The 15,191-nt window shown below is 39.3% G+C and overlaps 1 protein-coding gene across 4 annotated transcripts; it reads left to right on the top strand.

Moving 5' to 3' along the window:
* Nucleotides 1-703: 703 nt before the first annotated feature.
* On the top strand, nucleotides 704-7,379 carry LOC107798511 (sister chromatid cohesion 1 protein 2). 4 transcript variants are annotated; one of them, XM_075250568.1, is made up of 14 exons: nucleotides 743-1,130; nucleotides 2,188-2,255; nucleotides 2,343-2,473; nucleotides 2,605-2,642; nucleotides 2,710-2,753; nucleotides 3,332-3,390; nucleotides 3,467-3,990; nucleotides 4,203-4,314; nucleotides 4,815-4,951; nucleotides 5,028-5,518; nucleotides 5,694-5,730; nucleotides 5,844-5,865; nucleotides 6,002-6,134; nucleotides 6,890-7,379. In XM_075250568.1, the coding sequence occupies exons 1-14, from the start codon at nucleotides 1,007-1,009 to the stop codon at nucleotides 7,010-7,012; spliced, it is 2,043 nt and encodes a 680-aa protein (XP_075106669.1). In that variant the 5' UTR covers nucleotides 743-1,006; the 3' UTR covers nucleotides 7,013-7,379. The 4 variants fall into 4 exon arrangements, 2 of the variants coding, with proteins under 2 accessions (XP_075106668.1, XP_075106669.1); XM_075250567.1 differs by having other exon boundaries at nucleotides 704-1,130; nucleotides 2,188-2,473; XR_012708163.1 differs by lacking the exons at nucleotides 5,694-5,730; nucleotides 5,844-5,865 and having other exon boundaries at nucleotides 704-1,130; nucleotides 2,188-2,473; nucleotides 5,028-5,533; nucleotides 5,972-6,134.
* Nucleotides 7,380-15,191: the final 7,812 nt, after the last annotated feature.

Here is a 15,191-nt window from a genome sequence, read left to right as displayed (position 1 = left end):
AGTAGAAAAAGCTCGACTATCCTCTAGCCTACAACTCTACTGTTCGACCTCCACACCTTTCTATCAAGGGTCATGTCCTCGAAAATCTGTAAGAGAAAATCAAATATCGTGGAGCATAAAAAAGACCAAAAAATTACTTGAAGTAGATCAGAGGGAGTATCAACTTACTATTAAACGACCAAAAACATAAGGAATATCAAATAGTATTAGGGATAATTATCAAGGGGTCGTTTGGTAGGGCGTATAAGAATAATGCTAAATAAGGTGCATTGGTAATGCAGGGGTTAGTAATGCATGAGTTAGTAATGTAAGCATTAGTTATACAGAGATTATTTCTTATGCATTGTTTGGTGTGGTGTATTAAAAATTAAAATGCATTGCATAATTTTTAAGAAATTTAATTATTTACAAAATTACCCTCCATAGTCTTTAAGGGACTTTAAGGATAATTTTGTCTTTAATCATACAAATGCATGCATTAATAGCCTTTGTATAGCTAATGTCATGATTTTCTATGCATTAGCTATACATAGGATAATACCAAATAGAGTGTATAACTAATGCTTGTATTAGTTATACATAAATTGAAAAAGTATACCAAACAAAGCATTACTAATACACAAAACTAATGCATGCATTATTTTTTCTAACACACCCTACCAAACGACCCCTTAAATACAGAAAAGAGAGAAAGAAGGTCAATATCGTCATGTTGATGATTTTTGGTTCGAAAAATGAAATCAACAAAAAATTGGGAGACTTCTCTGACACACTACAAGGGAACCGTTTCCTTCTTCAAAACTCAACTCCTCCTCCTCCTCTTCTTCCCTCTCTGTGTGAGATCCTTTTGCAGCGGTTATTCTCTTTTGAAATTTGAATATATATCAACAGCCTACACTTAGATTCATCTCCTACACATATTTATTTTCACAGAATTTTGAACTGTAGAGGGAGGCATTTGCTTCTCTCTTTTACAGAAGCTAAGATAGGTAAAGAGACAAACAACATGTTTTACTCACAGTTTCTACTTTCAAAGAAGGGGGCTTTACGCACCATTTGGTTTGCTGCTCATTTTCATAAACGCCTCAAGAAGGACCAAGTTCAGCAAACTAACATCCCTTCTTCTGTTGGTACGTTTCCTTTTTCTCTGCTCTTTCCTTTCTCGTTTTTCTCCTTTTCATTTATAGAAAGAAGTTAAAAAGTAGTCTTTTAACATTGCTGGTTTTTTTAAACCCTTTTAGTAAAGGATTTAAGTCATGTACGCTGACAGTCTAACGAATTTTTTACACCATCAGTGTAATTTAAGCTGTTATAGCAAGTTATATACCATTTGTTCTAGGTTATAGATCAATGTTATTAAATAGAGTTACCTCCAATTACCTTTTAAATGACGTGATGGTGTAAATATGTTTTACACTGTCGGTGTTTAGATATCCTAACCATAGTATGATGAATTGGAAATTGGTGTTCTGCTGAATTAGTTCTTAAAAAAAGTTGTTTGTTTATATTGTTTTTGAATGAACAGCTCGTGTAATTTGTTTTTCTGTCCCAAATAGCAGCTAGTAGTTACTTTCTGTACCCATTGTGTTATATGTTGATCAGTACATTGAATAAGCCTTCTATTACCAGAGTAAGTTGGATGGGTTGGGCAGTTTTCCTAAATTGAGTGCTATTCATTTTTATTATTTTGCCACAAAGCCTAATTCGATTCAATTGCGGCATACTGGTTATTCAGATATTTCCATAGTTTGTGACCTAATATGTTTTAGATGCAACGATGCTATAGTTATACTAACACAGACTTCGCGAGACATTGTAAAAAAATTGTAAATACACGAAAAATAATCATGTTCTCCAAGCCAGGGGAAAAAGTTTCCGGGCTTTACGTTGTATTGTGAACATTTTACTTCAAAATTGGGTGATGATAGGTGGTGTTAAATGTTAAATCTCTAGAATTCCTTGGATGAGATTTCGGTATGGTGTTTTTTTTTTTTCAATTTACATCTTCACGATTTGCTGTGTCTGTATGTAATCAAATGCTCATTGCATCTTTTTGATTTCAGATTCTTGTTGCTGTTTGATTGGGGCACTAAATTGTAGCACCTAAAAAGTAGTTCTTAAAAGTGTTAACAGTTACTTGACTGATTTTGTTTTTGCCTCATTTACTGCTTTTGTTTCTTTTTTCAGATAAAATTCTGAAGGATGGAGCTCCTGTGGTTACCTACAGAATTTTAGGTCCCCTGCTCCTGGGTGTGGTGAGAATATACTCGAAGAAAGTAGAATATCTTCTACATGATTGTAATCATTTTCTTGTTAAACTTGGTGATTTTGCAACTCACAAGAGATCAACTAGCAAACTATCAGCTCTAAGGATTGAGGGTCTGCGTGCTCCTAACTGCTTTATCAAACGACCAAAGAAATTTGAACTGGATACTTTTGAATTGGAAGTCTTGGAAGATCAAAATGCAAGCAGGTGAAATATGTATACTGTGCTGTCAAGTGCCAATTTGTATATTTTGTTTTTCTTTTTTCCTTTCACGGTTTCCTGATTGTTGGCTTGGGGTTAATCATTTCAATCTTGGTTTGCAATATGCTGGTTTGAAGTGGTCATGTGGCATCTCGTGAAGAAATTATGCTTTCAGGTACTGTACATCTTTGTGTTTTTTCATCCGCGGGTACTTGGTTATAACTTTTCTGCTTTATGATCAGATGCTTGGAGAAGTGAGCAAACACGCTTGGGCTTATCTAGCAAGGTAATTGTTTAATTTATTATCACTTTTTGATCTTTTAAAAGCATATTTCTCTGACTACTAACTAGGTTTTATTTCTCTAGAAGGCAGAATACCTCACTTTCTGCTTTATATTCACTATTATCACTTTCATGCTTAGCAAGAAATACTTCTGTTCCTTGGATATTCCGTAGTTCTTGTTAAACTCATTGCCAGGACAAAAATTAGAGGATTACTAGATCACTTGGATTGGTGTAGCGCATATTATCGTATCAGTTTGCTATTTGTAGATTGTTGTCTGCTGGTCAGTGTGATTTGTACTTGTCAAGATATTTCATTTATTAACGTAACTGCTTTTTTTTTTTGGAACATGTTCCGGAAAGTGTTAGTGGTGCCTGTGTTCAATTTGAGGAAATAATTTGATTTATCAAGCTGCTAATTTCTAATGGTACTTGAATAAGAGTGAGTTTAGTGCCGGTCACCTTTATTAGTTTTTTCTAATGATGTCATGAGTTACTTGGAATTTCTCCTTAACTACTTCCTTGTCCTTTTCCTTTCTATGGATTTTCTTGCATACATGACAATTAAGCTGCTTCTTACAGTACGAGGAAGATGTCTCTCGTTCAGAGTCTTTGACCACAGATCACACTCCAGTTAGAGAGTATGCTCTGATTCTATACTTCTCTTAATAAACATTGTAGTTCTAGTGCTAAGAGTGTTAACTTTTCATGGTGTAGCGTATGTTCGCCTCATCTGATGGACAAAGATGTTCACTTCCGCCCATCACTTGGCTCAGGCCACTTGGCAGCACTGTGGCACCTTAATGGGACTAGGTTCTCCTTAGAAGAGCGCTTTGAACCTATGACATTTGGGGACCTTGATTTTCAGATGACCTCTGATAAGACAGCTGATCACCAGACTGATGAGCAGATGAAAGAGTCTAATGCTGGGAACTTGGTAAATGAGGAGCATTTGTCATCATTGGAAGAACACGCAGAACCAATGATTACCGTAAACGCTGAAGCAGGAACCAATATTAGTCAACAATCTGAGAAAATTCGTCAGCCAATTGGGCTCTTAAAACACCCTGATACAGGAGGGGATGTAGATGATGAAGGACCAGCAGGCGTTGGTGAATCATTCTCCGTGGAAAAGCAACAAAAGAAAAATGCTGAAGCATCTTCCTCTAGAAATGGGAAGGATCGGACTGAACATGATCGCTCCCTCTGTATTGATGTACACCCAGATATCAAGCTCTCAGGTGATGCTAGAGGTCCATAGAATCCCCCTCCCCCCCCCCCCCCCAAAAAAAAAATATCAAAGGAAAAAAGGAACCATAGTCCCCTTTTCAATTTTTTTTGGTAGCTTGTTGGGTACAAATCTAATTTTGTTCACTTTCAATACTTAAGCAGATAGGTTATGTTTCTTAAAACTGCTTTGTCATTTAACCAACATCACTTTCTTTCAATTCAGGATCTACATCACCAGATTTCATATCTGTTCGCACCCCAGCTACCAAAGAGCGTACTCGGATTTCAAGGAAGCGGAGGTGCATATTTGATGATTCTATCGTCATCTCAAACGAGTATGATCCTTCTTATCTTTTTACTATTCAAGGTCTGCACTAAGACATCTTATGCAGGATAGATTCGCAGAGATGAGGCTTTTCATTCTGCGGTTCCGTTAGTACGATAACTGACAAAGATGTAGCAGTTTGGAAAGTGATTTTGGCATGTAGGATAATGGACAGTCATTATAGTTTCTTCTAGAGCTCTCAATTTCTTTAGATCTGGGCAGTTGTTGCCAGTGGCGTGTTGAGTTCTGTGTCTTAACATTTAAATGCTCTCTTTTCACACTTGTACTATTCATCTTATTGTGCTTATGTCATGCAGTTCTGCAAGAGAGTTTTCAAATGAATCCTGTTTAATTGATAGTATGAAAATAATGATGTTGTGGATGCCCTCCATGAAAGCCGCTTTTTTGGTTTCTGCTGATGATTCTTCTTGTTGTAACCTTCTTTACAAAGTCTTGTTAAGTTCATTGCATATTTAGAAAAGATTGGTGTGACACAATCCAACCATGCAGGGTATACAAGCGCTGGATCGGTGATGCGAATGATTTGGTATGCAAGAGAAGAAAAGCCCCTCATACCAGTTATCTTGCACGGAAAGTGCATAAAATTTCCTCACTTCCTCAGAGTTTCGAGGAGCCTTTAATTCCTTGTGAGTAAGCTTTTCGATGCTGCCACTGCTATTTCCGTGTTTTACGAAACTTAACTAACCAACCATGGCAATGCAGGTGGTGATTCAATTGATATTATATCTGCAATTTGCAAAATTAGATCAACAAGGGATGGGCCTGCTGAAACAGTAGAAGTTCCTCCGCATGAGGAAATACCAGGTTCTCCTAATACACTCAGATATGGGGAACAAATGCCTGTTGCTTCTGCAACATCTCTACGTGAGGACATACCTACTGGTCCTTTGTCATCTCTGCGTGAGGACATACCTGAATCTCCTGGTAAACTCAGATGTGAAGAACAAATACCTATTGCTCCTGCAGCACCTCTGCATGTGGGTATACCAGAATCTCCTAAAACACTCAGATATGATGGTGAACAGACACCTATTGCTCCTGCAACACCTGTCACTGGCTCAAGCTCGTTGAGATTTCATGACATGCAAGGAATTTCTAGATCACACAACGAACCAGCAAGTTCAACTGAAAGCACAAAAGAAGGAGCACCCCAAATGGAGGTTCAAGAATTGGAGATGGATTTGATGGATGAGGTATAACATGATTGAGTAGTCCGATTCCCGACTTGAGTGCAGGAGATTGTGTTGAGTTATAGAAGTGCATTGTAAAGATTAATCTGTTGTTTGTTTCATCAGAATGTGTTGTCGTCCATATCTGTTATTTTAATGCTAATAAGCGCTAACTGTTGCAAATGCCCTCTTTCTTCAGGAGATAAATTCATCTGAAGGGGATACCTCAGAAAAATGTAAGACAGTACCGTCCTTTTTAGGTTTTTTGGAGGGTAGGGGGTAATATGATCTAGTGGATCATAGTACTTTAGTTGGATGCCATTCTTATAAGTTCTTGTTTTGGCTGCAGATAATTTTTCCTTGAGAACAAGGTATGATGAATGGGGGATCTCCCTGCCAGTTTATCCCTCTTATCCCTATCTTTTTGTTACAACTCCCAGAATCTTGCTGAAGATTTCTTTCTTCTGCTTTTGCTAGAGATTCATTCTGTTGCTTTCTTGCATGCAGAAAAGTTGCCAGATTTCTGCTTGAAAACTTTCTTGCTCGAAAGGGCAAGGAGAAAGTAGAAGTTGTTAACTTGTCCTCGCTTCTGAAGGGGAAAACAAAGAAACAGAGTTCAAGGGTATTCTACGAGATACTGGTATTGTTTCTGGCATCCATTAAGCTTTTTAAATCTTTCAACTTTTGGTACATACATTAAAGAGCTTTCGAGCAGGAGTTCGTGTCCCTTCTGTCGATCAGTTGTCTGTACTCATTCATTCTGTTCATGTTCCTCTCCTTAACTTTTCCAAACCGTTTAACTTGTTTATTGGTACCTCTGTATGTGCTTGCTTCACTTGTAGCTGTTCTAAACCTTTTCTCTTAACCTCTTTTATGGAGAAAAGGGTTTCTTGGAGTGTTCTTTATTTTATTTTGTTTGCATCTTTTGGTGTTTAGTGACGTGGTCATCCAGCAGCTAAGATCCTCACAATAGCATTCAGCAAATGATAATTCATAGCTAGAATTGAGGTGGTAATTGAATCTGAAGTCGTGGGAGTCCCATTTGGATCACTTCTTTTGAGCTCCATACTGATGCTTAAACCTGATGTCCTTATTTCTATTATGGTTGAAAAAGCATCTGCCCACTTATCCTTGAAAGATTTGCACCTATAGAGCACATGTAAAGCACCGTTGGGTTGCACACACAGCGGATCTCTCTTTATCTGTACTTACTCTTAACTATTCTTGACGTGGCGTGTCCGTGTTCTTGGCGTAGCAGCTTACCAAATGCTAATGTCAGATAGGGTAGATACGTAGATATTCGTTATATGTGTTTTATACATTTGTCTATATATATCTGCACAATGCGATATGCACAGACATATTGTGTAATTACTATGCTGAATTTTCTTGCAGGTTCTGAAATCAGGGGGATGGATAGACGTGCGACAGGACGATGCCTATAGTAGCATTCTTTTGCGAGAACTTCCTAGACTAAAGCAGACATTTGAAGCGGGGGGCATCCACTCAAAGTCCTGATCTGTAACTATCTTAACATAGGTTGCAGTGTGGGTAAATAGTAGTGCAGGAAACAATCACATGTTTACGCCTTTTCTTAGAGCAGTGTGTGTAAATAGTAGTGTAGATGGATCAATCACTTGCATATTCCTTTCTGCAAGTATCTTAGAGTCTGTAGTTAGGTGAACAGGGAGAGTAGGAGGATATAGAGTGAAAGAGAAAGGAACAGTGAGAGATTGCATTGTGCTCTGGGCTCGGCTTTTTCACTTGGCAGATGAATCCAACGATCTACTCTATGAGTGGAGTTAGATTTTTGTAAATTATTATGTGTAGGAACTTCTAACTTATGAATGCAAATTTCGCAAAAATCACTCGAATTTGTTGTCAATAATTGTGTAGCGCTTTGACAAGTACTGCTAGCTACTGCACCTACTAATACTGATGGACTGTGGAACTATTGTGCACATTTGAATGAGTAAAAATGGGTTCTAGTAGTAGTTGGAACGAGATCTACGTATATTGAATTGTCATATAACAAAAATCGGGGATTCTTGTAATGAACAAGCAGGGGTCTGGCGTTATGTGGCACCAAAGTAGTGTGCTAAGTCTTGAATATTTCGATCGTCATGACTAGTGTTTTTTAGGGCATCTTAAATAACAATTTGGGTAGAGATTTTAAACATTTCGTAGGTTTTGGTCATATTACTTTGTCATAATCTTAAATTTAGAATTACTGTTGTACTTAAATTTTAGCGGTGTTTTAAAAAGTTAATTAACCGACCATCAAATCAGAAGCAGATTCTTATTATATTTAGATAGGTATGCGAAACTTGTCGTACTTAAGTTTTAGCGGGACAAGATATTATCCAATTAAGAGTAATTTAGACTTAGTTAAGGCTTTTTTCTCTCCCACTCTTTCCCTTTCCTAACATGGACCCTTCCTTAATCACAACACATATCCCGCCGGAACCTCTGGACAAACACAATCAAATGGACGTTAAATGCTTCAACCAACCCATTCCTACAAGGAAATGCTTTTAGACAAACCGGCAACCCAACAAACCGAATATTACGAAAATGACATTCCCATGAATCCAGAGAAGGATAAAGGAAAAAACATTGAAGGTTCAGTTCCTCTTTCCCAGGATGATAAATAACGCCCCTACCTCCCGTGGCACTACTCCGTAATCATCAAGGTCTTTAGACGAAAAATGTCACACCACTATCTTCGCTCTAAACTGATTGAACTATGGAAATCATCCGAACAGTTAATTTTGATTGACCTAGGATGGGACTTCTTCATAGCCAAATTCAGCTTAGAAGAGAATATGGTTAAGGCTCTTCACTTAGGACCATGGTTCATCTCAGGAAACTTCCTGTCAGTGCGGAAATGGGAACCTAAGTTTGTCTCACAAGAGGCTACCCTTTCATCTACTGCCATTTGGATTCACCTCCCGCAATTGCCAACAGAGTTCTATGATAAATACATTCTTGAAAAAGTGGGAAGAAAGCTAGGCAAGTTATTAAAAATTGACCAATGCACCTCCTCCATTTTTAGGGGACGTTATGCTTGCATTTGCATTCAAGTTCCCCTGGAAACACCAGTTGAAACCTCAGTCATAATAGGAGACCATAAATAGGCAGTGATCTATGAAGAAGAAGGATACTTTGTACGTCTTGCGACAGAATTGGTCACACCTCAATAGGACGCAACTACCAGATTTCTTAAACTACAGCTCCTCAAGAAACACCGGAAACCTCCGGGAAAAATGTAGAACGAACGGAAGAGAATTAGCGGAAAACTATCACATTTCCACGAAGGAGAAAGCAATGACATGCAAGATCGAACAATAAGAATGGTACTGTGCCAACTAGCCAACATCAAAATACACAAGGTGGTCATATTCAGGTAAACTTGTTCGATGCAAATTCAGGTAAATTTCTTCAAACTCAAAATATACGGTACAATTCAAAAAAATCATCCCCATCCCAAAACCCCAAAATAGGCCCAACGGCCCAAAAAATAAACTAAGCCCCACCCCGCGTCATCAGTCTACCCCAACGCGGCCCCTGCTCAATACAAGTACCCAACGAAAAGCTGGACCGGGGCCCGATGGCTCCACTGACCCCAATCACGCCCACCTAGATCAGGACACCACCTCTAGCCCAAGTATCGAGGCCACAGACCCCAATCTGCGACAAGATCTCATGGGGCCAGCCACGTTTTTCCAACTGGGCCCCTACCCAATTGGAGGATGTCAGCCCATCTAATTCCCCAAATCCTCTCACCTACGTTTCCCCTACCAATTCCTCTGAGATTATCTCTAATGGGGAAATCTCAACAGTCACCACCAACAATCAAGTGCCCTATCTGGAACCCCTCCCACATTGAGGTGTAAAGACACAGACCGTCAACTCCAATAGATCCACAATTAATGCCCAATCCATTCCCCAGGCTCAATTACCAGCAACCCCTCCACTAACCGAGATTTGGCACTAAATGGCGTGTTAATGGATCATCAAGTCCTTAAGTTAACCCCCCCATTACCCAAAGTAGTAAAACCAAAAAGCACAAAAATGGACAAGGATCAAACGACAACCTTCGTCACCTCTTTGCCACCACCACCGGACCACCTACCGACTTATTAGCTGGAGGTAGCTCTTCAGGGGCAGGGCCTTACCTACAGTTCCACCCTGGGAAACCAGAAGGTGACTATGATTGTTCAAAACTCAGCTCACCTAGCAAGGGTTACTGTGGAAGCATTGAACAAAGCCCTAGCGGCCTTTGGTCCTCTCCTATGGCAGACGATGGTGAACAAAGATAGTGCATCACCAATCATCGACCCCCAGACACTCAACAGCCAAATGCTTCAAACTTTCCAATCCCTACCTTTTTTCCCTGATCTAGCGACGGAGGACCCAACGGCGGACCCAGTCTTTGTAACGTTCGACCCCCAACCCCACTAAATATCATCATCTTCTGCACCACGAGAGAAAAGAACCTCTCTGCCCCTCAACAACATCAAAAAGGGAGTCTCCAAGGCCCTAGAAATCCTCAAAAAGAAAAGCACGCTAGATGAGGAAGGAGAAATCTACGGCCCCCTACGAACAGATTCGCTCCTACTAGACTTAGTCAGCACAATTGAATTTAGTCTCAATACCAGCGAGGTGCTAGTGGTTCTATGTCCCAAATCGATGGTCAAGTGTGGAATGATCTTAGTGTCCCTCCAAACTCACGTTCCTATCAAAACTCTTCTGAATTTTACCCTAGTCTTGAGCCTCAAGAGGAAAACCCCTCCGTCTTCATCGAGGTGTCCGCAAGGAACAGGGAACCCTTAGGAGAGTCTCCACCTCCAACCCCTACCTCCCTTAATAAATTATATCTTATGGAATGTTAGGGGTGGTAACAATATTGAATTCAAGCGGTATTGTATGGAAATGGTGAAGATGCACAAGCCAGCCATGCTCGTCCTTCTTGAAACCAAAATGGCAAAGCACAAGAAGTTGGCATAGGAGCTCCAGTTCGACATGATTATCCAGTCACCAGCAATAGGCATGTTGGGGGGAGGATTGTGTTTATATGAAAATAGGACTATGTGAGTGTTGAAGAGGTGGCCACCACTCCCCAAGGTATCCATGCAATGGTGAATGTAGTTCCTAATTATTCTCCATGTCTTTTCTCTACAATCTACGCAAGTAATATTCTAGCTAATAGGAAAATTCTGTGGGAGAACTTAATTTCAATCTCCAAAAATCTCACAAACAACTGGTTTGTGGGAGGAGACTTCAATGAAGTCTTAAAGGCTAGGGATAAATTTGGGGGCAATCCCATAAACCCCCTAGTCGCAGTAACCTATTTTGGAACTGTATAAATGAATGTAATCTTCTAGATTTAGGTTACAAAGGGAGTAAATACACTTGGTCAAATAAGAGATACAGTAATAGGGCCTCTTTTATCCTGGAAAGAATAGATAGATGCTTTGCTAATAAAAATTGGATCAAACAGTACCTTGAGGCTACTGTTTTGCACCTTCCTAGGACCCACTCTAATCACTGTCCCATCCAAGTTAGCCTGGTAGGATCATCACCCAACAACCTGACTAGGCCCTTTAGATTTGAGTCAATGTGGGTTAGCCACTCATCTTTCCCTAACATCATCAATAAGGCTTTCTCTGACCACTCTACTCTCCTCCAATACACTGATTTTTTCAAAATATTGTTACCAAATGGAACTGAGACACCTTTGGTAACATCTTCCATCAGAAGAGAAGAATTCTTGCTAGAATTTGAGGAATCCAAAGATCCCCTAACTACCAATTTAGTAGCTATTTGCTAAACCTAGAAACCAATTTGTCTAGTGAGCTTAACTTAGTCCTAAAAAATAAAGAGGATTTCTGGAAGCTCAAATCTAGGATTAACTGGATCAATGAGGGTGATGCTAGCACAAGATTCTTCCACACCTCCACCCTTAATAGAAGAAGAAGGAACAAAATCCTTTCTCTTAAAGAAGAGAATGGAAACTGGCTCCATGATCAGCATGATATCAATTCTTGCTAGAATTTCAGGAATCCAGAGATCCCCTAACTACTAATTTTAGTAGCTATTTGCTAAACCTAGAAACCAATTTGTCTAGTGAGCTTAACTTAATCCTCAAAAATGAAGAGGATTTCTGGAAGCTCAAATCTAAGATTAATTGGCTTAATGAGGGAGATGCTAGCACAAGATTCTTCCACACCTCCACCCTTAATAGAAGAAGAAGGAATAGAATAATCTCTCTTAAAGAAGAGAATGGAAACTGGCTCCATGATCAGCATGATATCCAAACTGCCATAATGGGTTTCTTCACAGATCTCTACACCCCCTCCCACTCCCAAGCCCCAATGGCCACCACCAGTCATCTCACTATGTCCTATACTCTGTCTGACTCCCAAAGAGACATACTAGACATACCTCTAGAGTTAGGTGAGATAAAAAGAGCAATCTTTTCCCATAAACCCTTCAAATCTCCTGGCCCCGATGGCCTCCACCCTTTCTTCTACCAGAAATTCTGGGACATAGTGGGAAACTCTATCACAAATTTTGCAAGAAGTGTTTTTCCTCCATCTCCATGAATGAAACCATGAACCAAACCCTACTATGTCTCATTCCAAAATATCCTTAAGCATCAATGTTGAAAAGCTTTAGGTCAATTGGTCTATGTAATATAATATACAAGACCACTACTAAGATTATTGTCAACAGAATAAAACCACTTTTGCCTCATATCATTAAGCCTAGCCAAGCCAGTTTTCCTATCCAACAACCTGTGACAATGCCATCATTGTCCAGGAATACATTACTCATTTTAGATAAATGAAAGGGAATCAGGGCAACAAGATCCTCAAAATTGATCTTGAAAAAGCCCTTGACAGGCTGGAGTGGTCCTTTATAAGAGACATTATTCATGCTTTTAATTTCCCTCCAGGCTTGTCCAAACTCATTATGTCCTGCATTAGTTCTTCCTCCATCTCCATTCTTGTTAATGGTGGAAAAATTGAATCTTTCAAGCCTACTACAGGCATAAGGCAGGGAGATCCAATATCTCTCTACCTTTTCATAATGTGTATGGAAAGATTATCCAGGTCCATTGATAAGGCTTTCCTGGACAATCTGTGGCAACCCATAAGTATCAGCAGATCTGACCCTAGGATATCTCACATTTTCTTTGCAGATGACCTCACCCCTCTTTGCTAAAGCAAACCACAGAAACTGCAATACTATCCTCTCTATTCTGCAAAATTTCAATGATCAGTCAGGCCAGAAAATAAACCTTACCAAGTCCAAAGTTCTCTTCTCCTCCATTATATCCCAGGACTCTCTAGAGAACCTCACCAACTCTCTGTCCATTCAAGTCACCACATCCTTTGGAAAATACCTGGGTTTCCCCATTTTCCACAAAAAATCAACCAGTGTTGACTTTCAATTAATAATTGATAACATGCAATCCAAATTGGCTGGATGGAAAACAAGCTGCCTAAGCATAGCTGGTAGAACTGTGCTGGCCAAGACCTCCTTAAATAGCATTCCTAGTCATGTCATGCAATATATCAATCTGCCCACCAAAGTTACCAAACAAACTGATAAAATCCAAAGGAACTTTCTATGGGGCACCACCCCTAAAAAGAAAAAATTGCACCTAATCAAGTGGGATAAGGTCACAAAAAGAAGGGTGATGGAGGATTAGGGATCCAAAAAGCTGACCTTAAGAACAAAGCAGCTTTCACAAATCTTCCATGAAGGACTTTCCAAAATACTAATAGTTTATGGGTAAGAATCCTCATTCATAAGCACTACAACATGAGCCACACTCATTGGATAACTAGAACCTCTAGATATCCTAGGTACCCCCGTCTCCTACTTGGCAGTGCATTCTAAAGGGATGTGACACTTGCTGCAAAGCAAGCAGATGGGTAGTTCACAAAGAAAATATGGTTAGTTTTTTGAATGATACCTGGATTCCCAACCATCCGGCAATTAGGGAATTGATTGAGGGCCCTCTAACTCAGAATGACGTAAATGCCAAGGTAAACTCAATCTACAATTCAGGGGCTTGGGACTTATCCACATTAACAATAGATCCCCCCAGCATCCTAAACTTGTTAAACTTTGTCTTCATTCCCCCAAATCCTACAAAGGAGGACACTCTCATATGGGGTTTAACTTCTAGTGACTACTTCTCAAACAGTTCTACTTACTCTTTCCTAAGCAAGGCAGCCAACAGCCTTGATACAGATGAAGAAGGTTCCTTCAAATGGATCTGGAAGCTCCAAGCTCCCAATAAAATAAAAAACTTCATCTAGCTCCTTACCCATATGAGACTTCCCACAAAGAGCTACCTCCACAAAATAGGGGTCAACCGTGATCCTTGTTGCTCTTACTGCAACAATGGCCAAGAAACGATTGACCATATTTTCTTTGAGTGTACTAATGCAGTACTCTTTTGGAATGACCTCCTCTCCAAAGTTTCTAATGAAAATAGACAGTAGAGAGCAAGTTTCTCTGTCCTCCAGTGGCCAACAACCTGGAATTCAATTAGGAATATGCCTTTTAATAGCATCATTCTCTGGGAAAGTATGTTTCTGGCACATCTGGTTAACTAGAAACAACAATCTCTTTAACAACAAAAAAGAACTTACCAACTCTTCCAACACCATCTCCAAAGCCACTGAATACTTCGTGTTGACGAAAAATGGTTCCACTAAGATAACTCATCAAATCACAACCAAATGGGAGCCACCAAAAAGAGGATTCTACAAGCTGAACACAAATGGAGCAGCAAAAAAGAATCCAGGGATAAGAGGAGTAGGAGGAGTTTTTAGAAACCACAATGGAGATTGGATAATGGGGTTTATTGAGAATATCCCCCGTACAACCAATACTATGGCAGAATTGAAGGCCCTACTAAAAGGACTCCAACTTGCGGAACAAAATAACCTGGTTCCCCTTGAAATCAATACTGACTCAACTGAAATTATCCAAATGCTAATGACAGGTAACCTCACTTATGATCCTATAATTTGTAATGTAGGTCATTAATATGCATGATGGACAGGGTCGTGGTGAAGCACACTTACCGGGAGCAGAAAAGGGTGGCAGATGCTTTAGCTAAGGAAGCAGCAAAGGCAACCTTTTTGAACAGATCTAGTATTCTACCAGTTCCTCCGATGTTTGTCAATGATGTATTTTGGGCAGACATCCTAGGAACTGATTCGGTTAGATTTTTTGTGGATTGTAATATGGAAACAATTCTAGAAAATATTTCTGCAATAGAAGTACTCCAGTACCCAAACAATGCCTCATCTGTATAATGTCTTTTGCTAACTAGTTATATATAAATATCCCTTTTAACCAAAAAAAAGTTTTAGCTGTGCTTTTAAAAGCTAATTAGCCGACTGTCAAACTAGAAGCAAATTCTTATGAGTATATGTTAATTTTCTAAATGATAGTTATGCAAAGCTTGTATAGATGTTCTTATAGGAAATTCTAGAAGATATTTTCAAAACTGCTCTATTAAAATAAAAAACTTACCACTTCATTAGCATTTCTCATCAACAATCTACCATTTGAAGATTATGTTATTAAGATAAAAGTTCTGTACATGCTTAAAAATAGTCAATCAAGTAGTATTCTCTTGAAAGTTATAGTTGTCGAGGGTTTCTCT

This window comes from Nicotiana tabacum, chromosome 3 (genome assembly GCF_000715075.1).
Source record: "Nicotiana tabacum cultivar K326 chromosome 3, ASM71507v2, whole genome shotgun sequence".
NCBI lineage: Eukaryota > Viridiplantae > Streptophyta > Magnoliopsida > Solanales > Solanaceae > Nicotiana > Nicotiana tabacum.
Note: the sequence above shows the minus strand (reverse complement) of the source record. Positions and strands in the feature narration are given on the sequence as shown.

Coding starts and splice junctions, on each gene's coding strand:
- LOC107798511 (XM_075250567.1), top strand. CDS start 1,007: ATGTTTTACTCACAGTTTCTACTTTCAAAGAAGGGGGCTTTACGCACC. Junction 1,131..2,187: donor TAACATCCCTTCTTCTGTTG/GTACGTTTCCTT, acceptor TTCTTTTTTCAG/ATAAAATTCTGAAGGATGGA. Junction 4,315..4,814: donor TCTATCGTCATCTCAAACGA/GTATGATCCTTC, acceptor CCAACCATGCAG/GGTATACAAGCGCTGGATCG.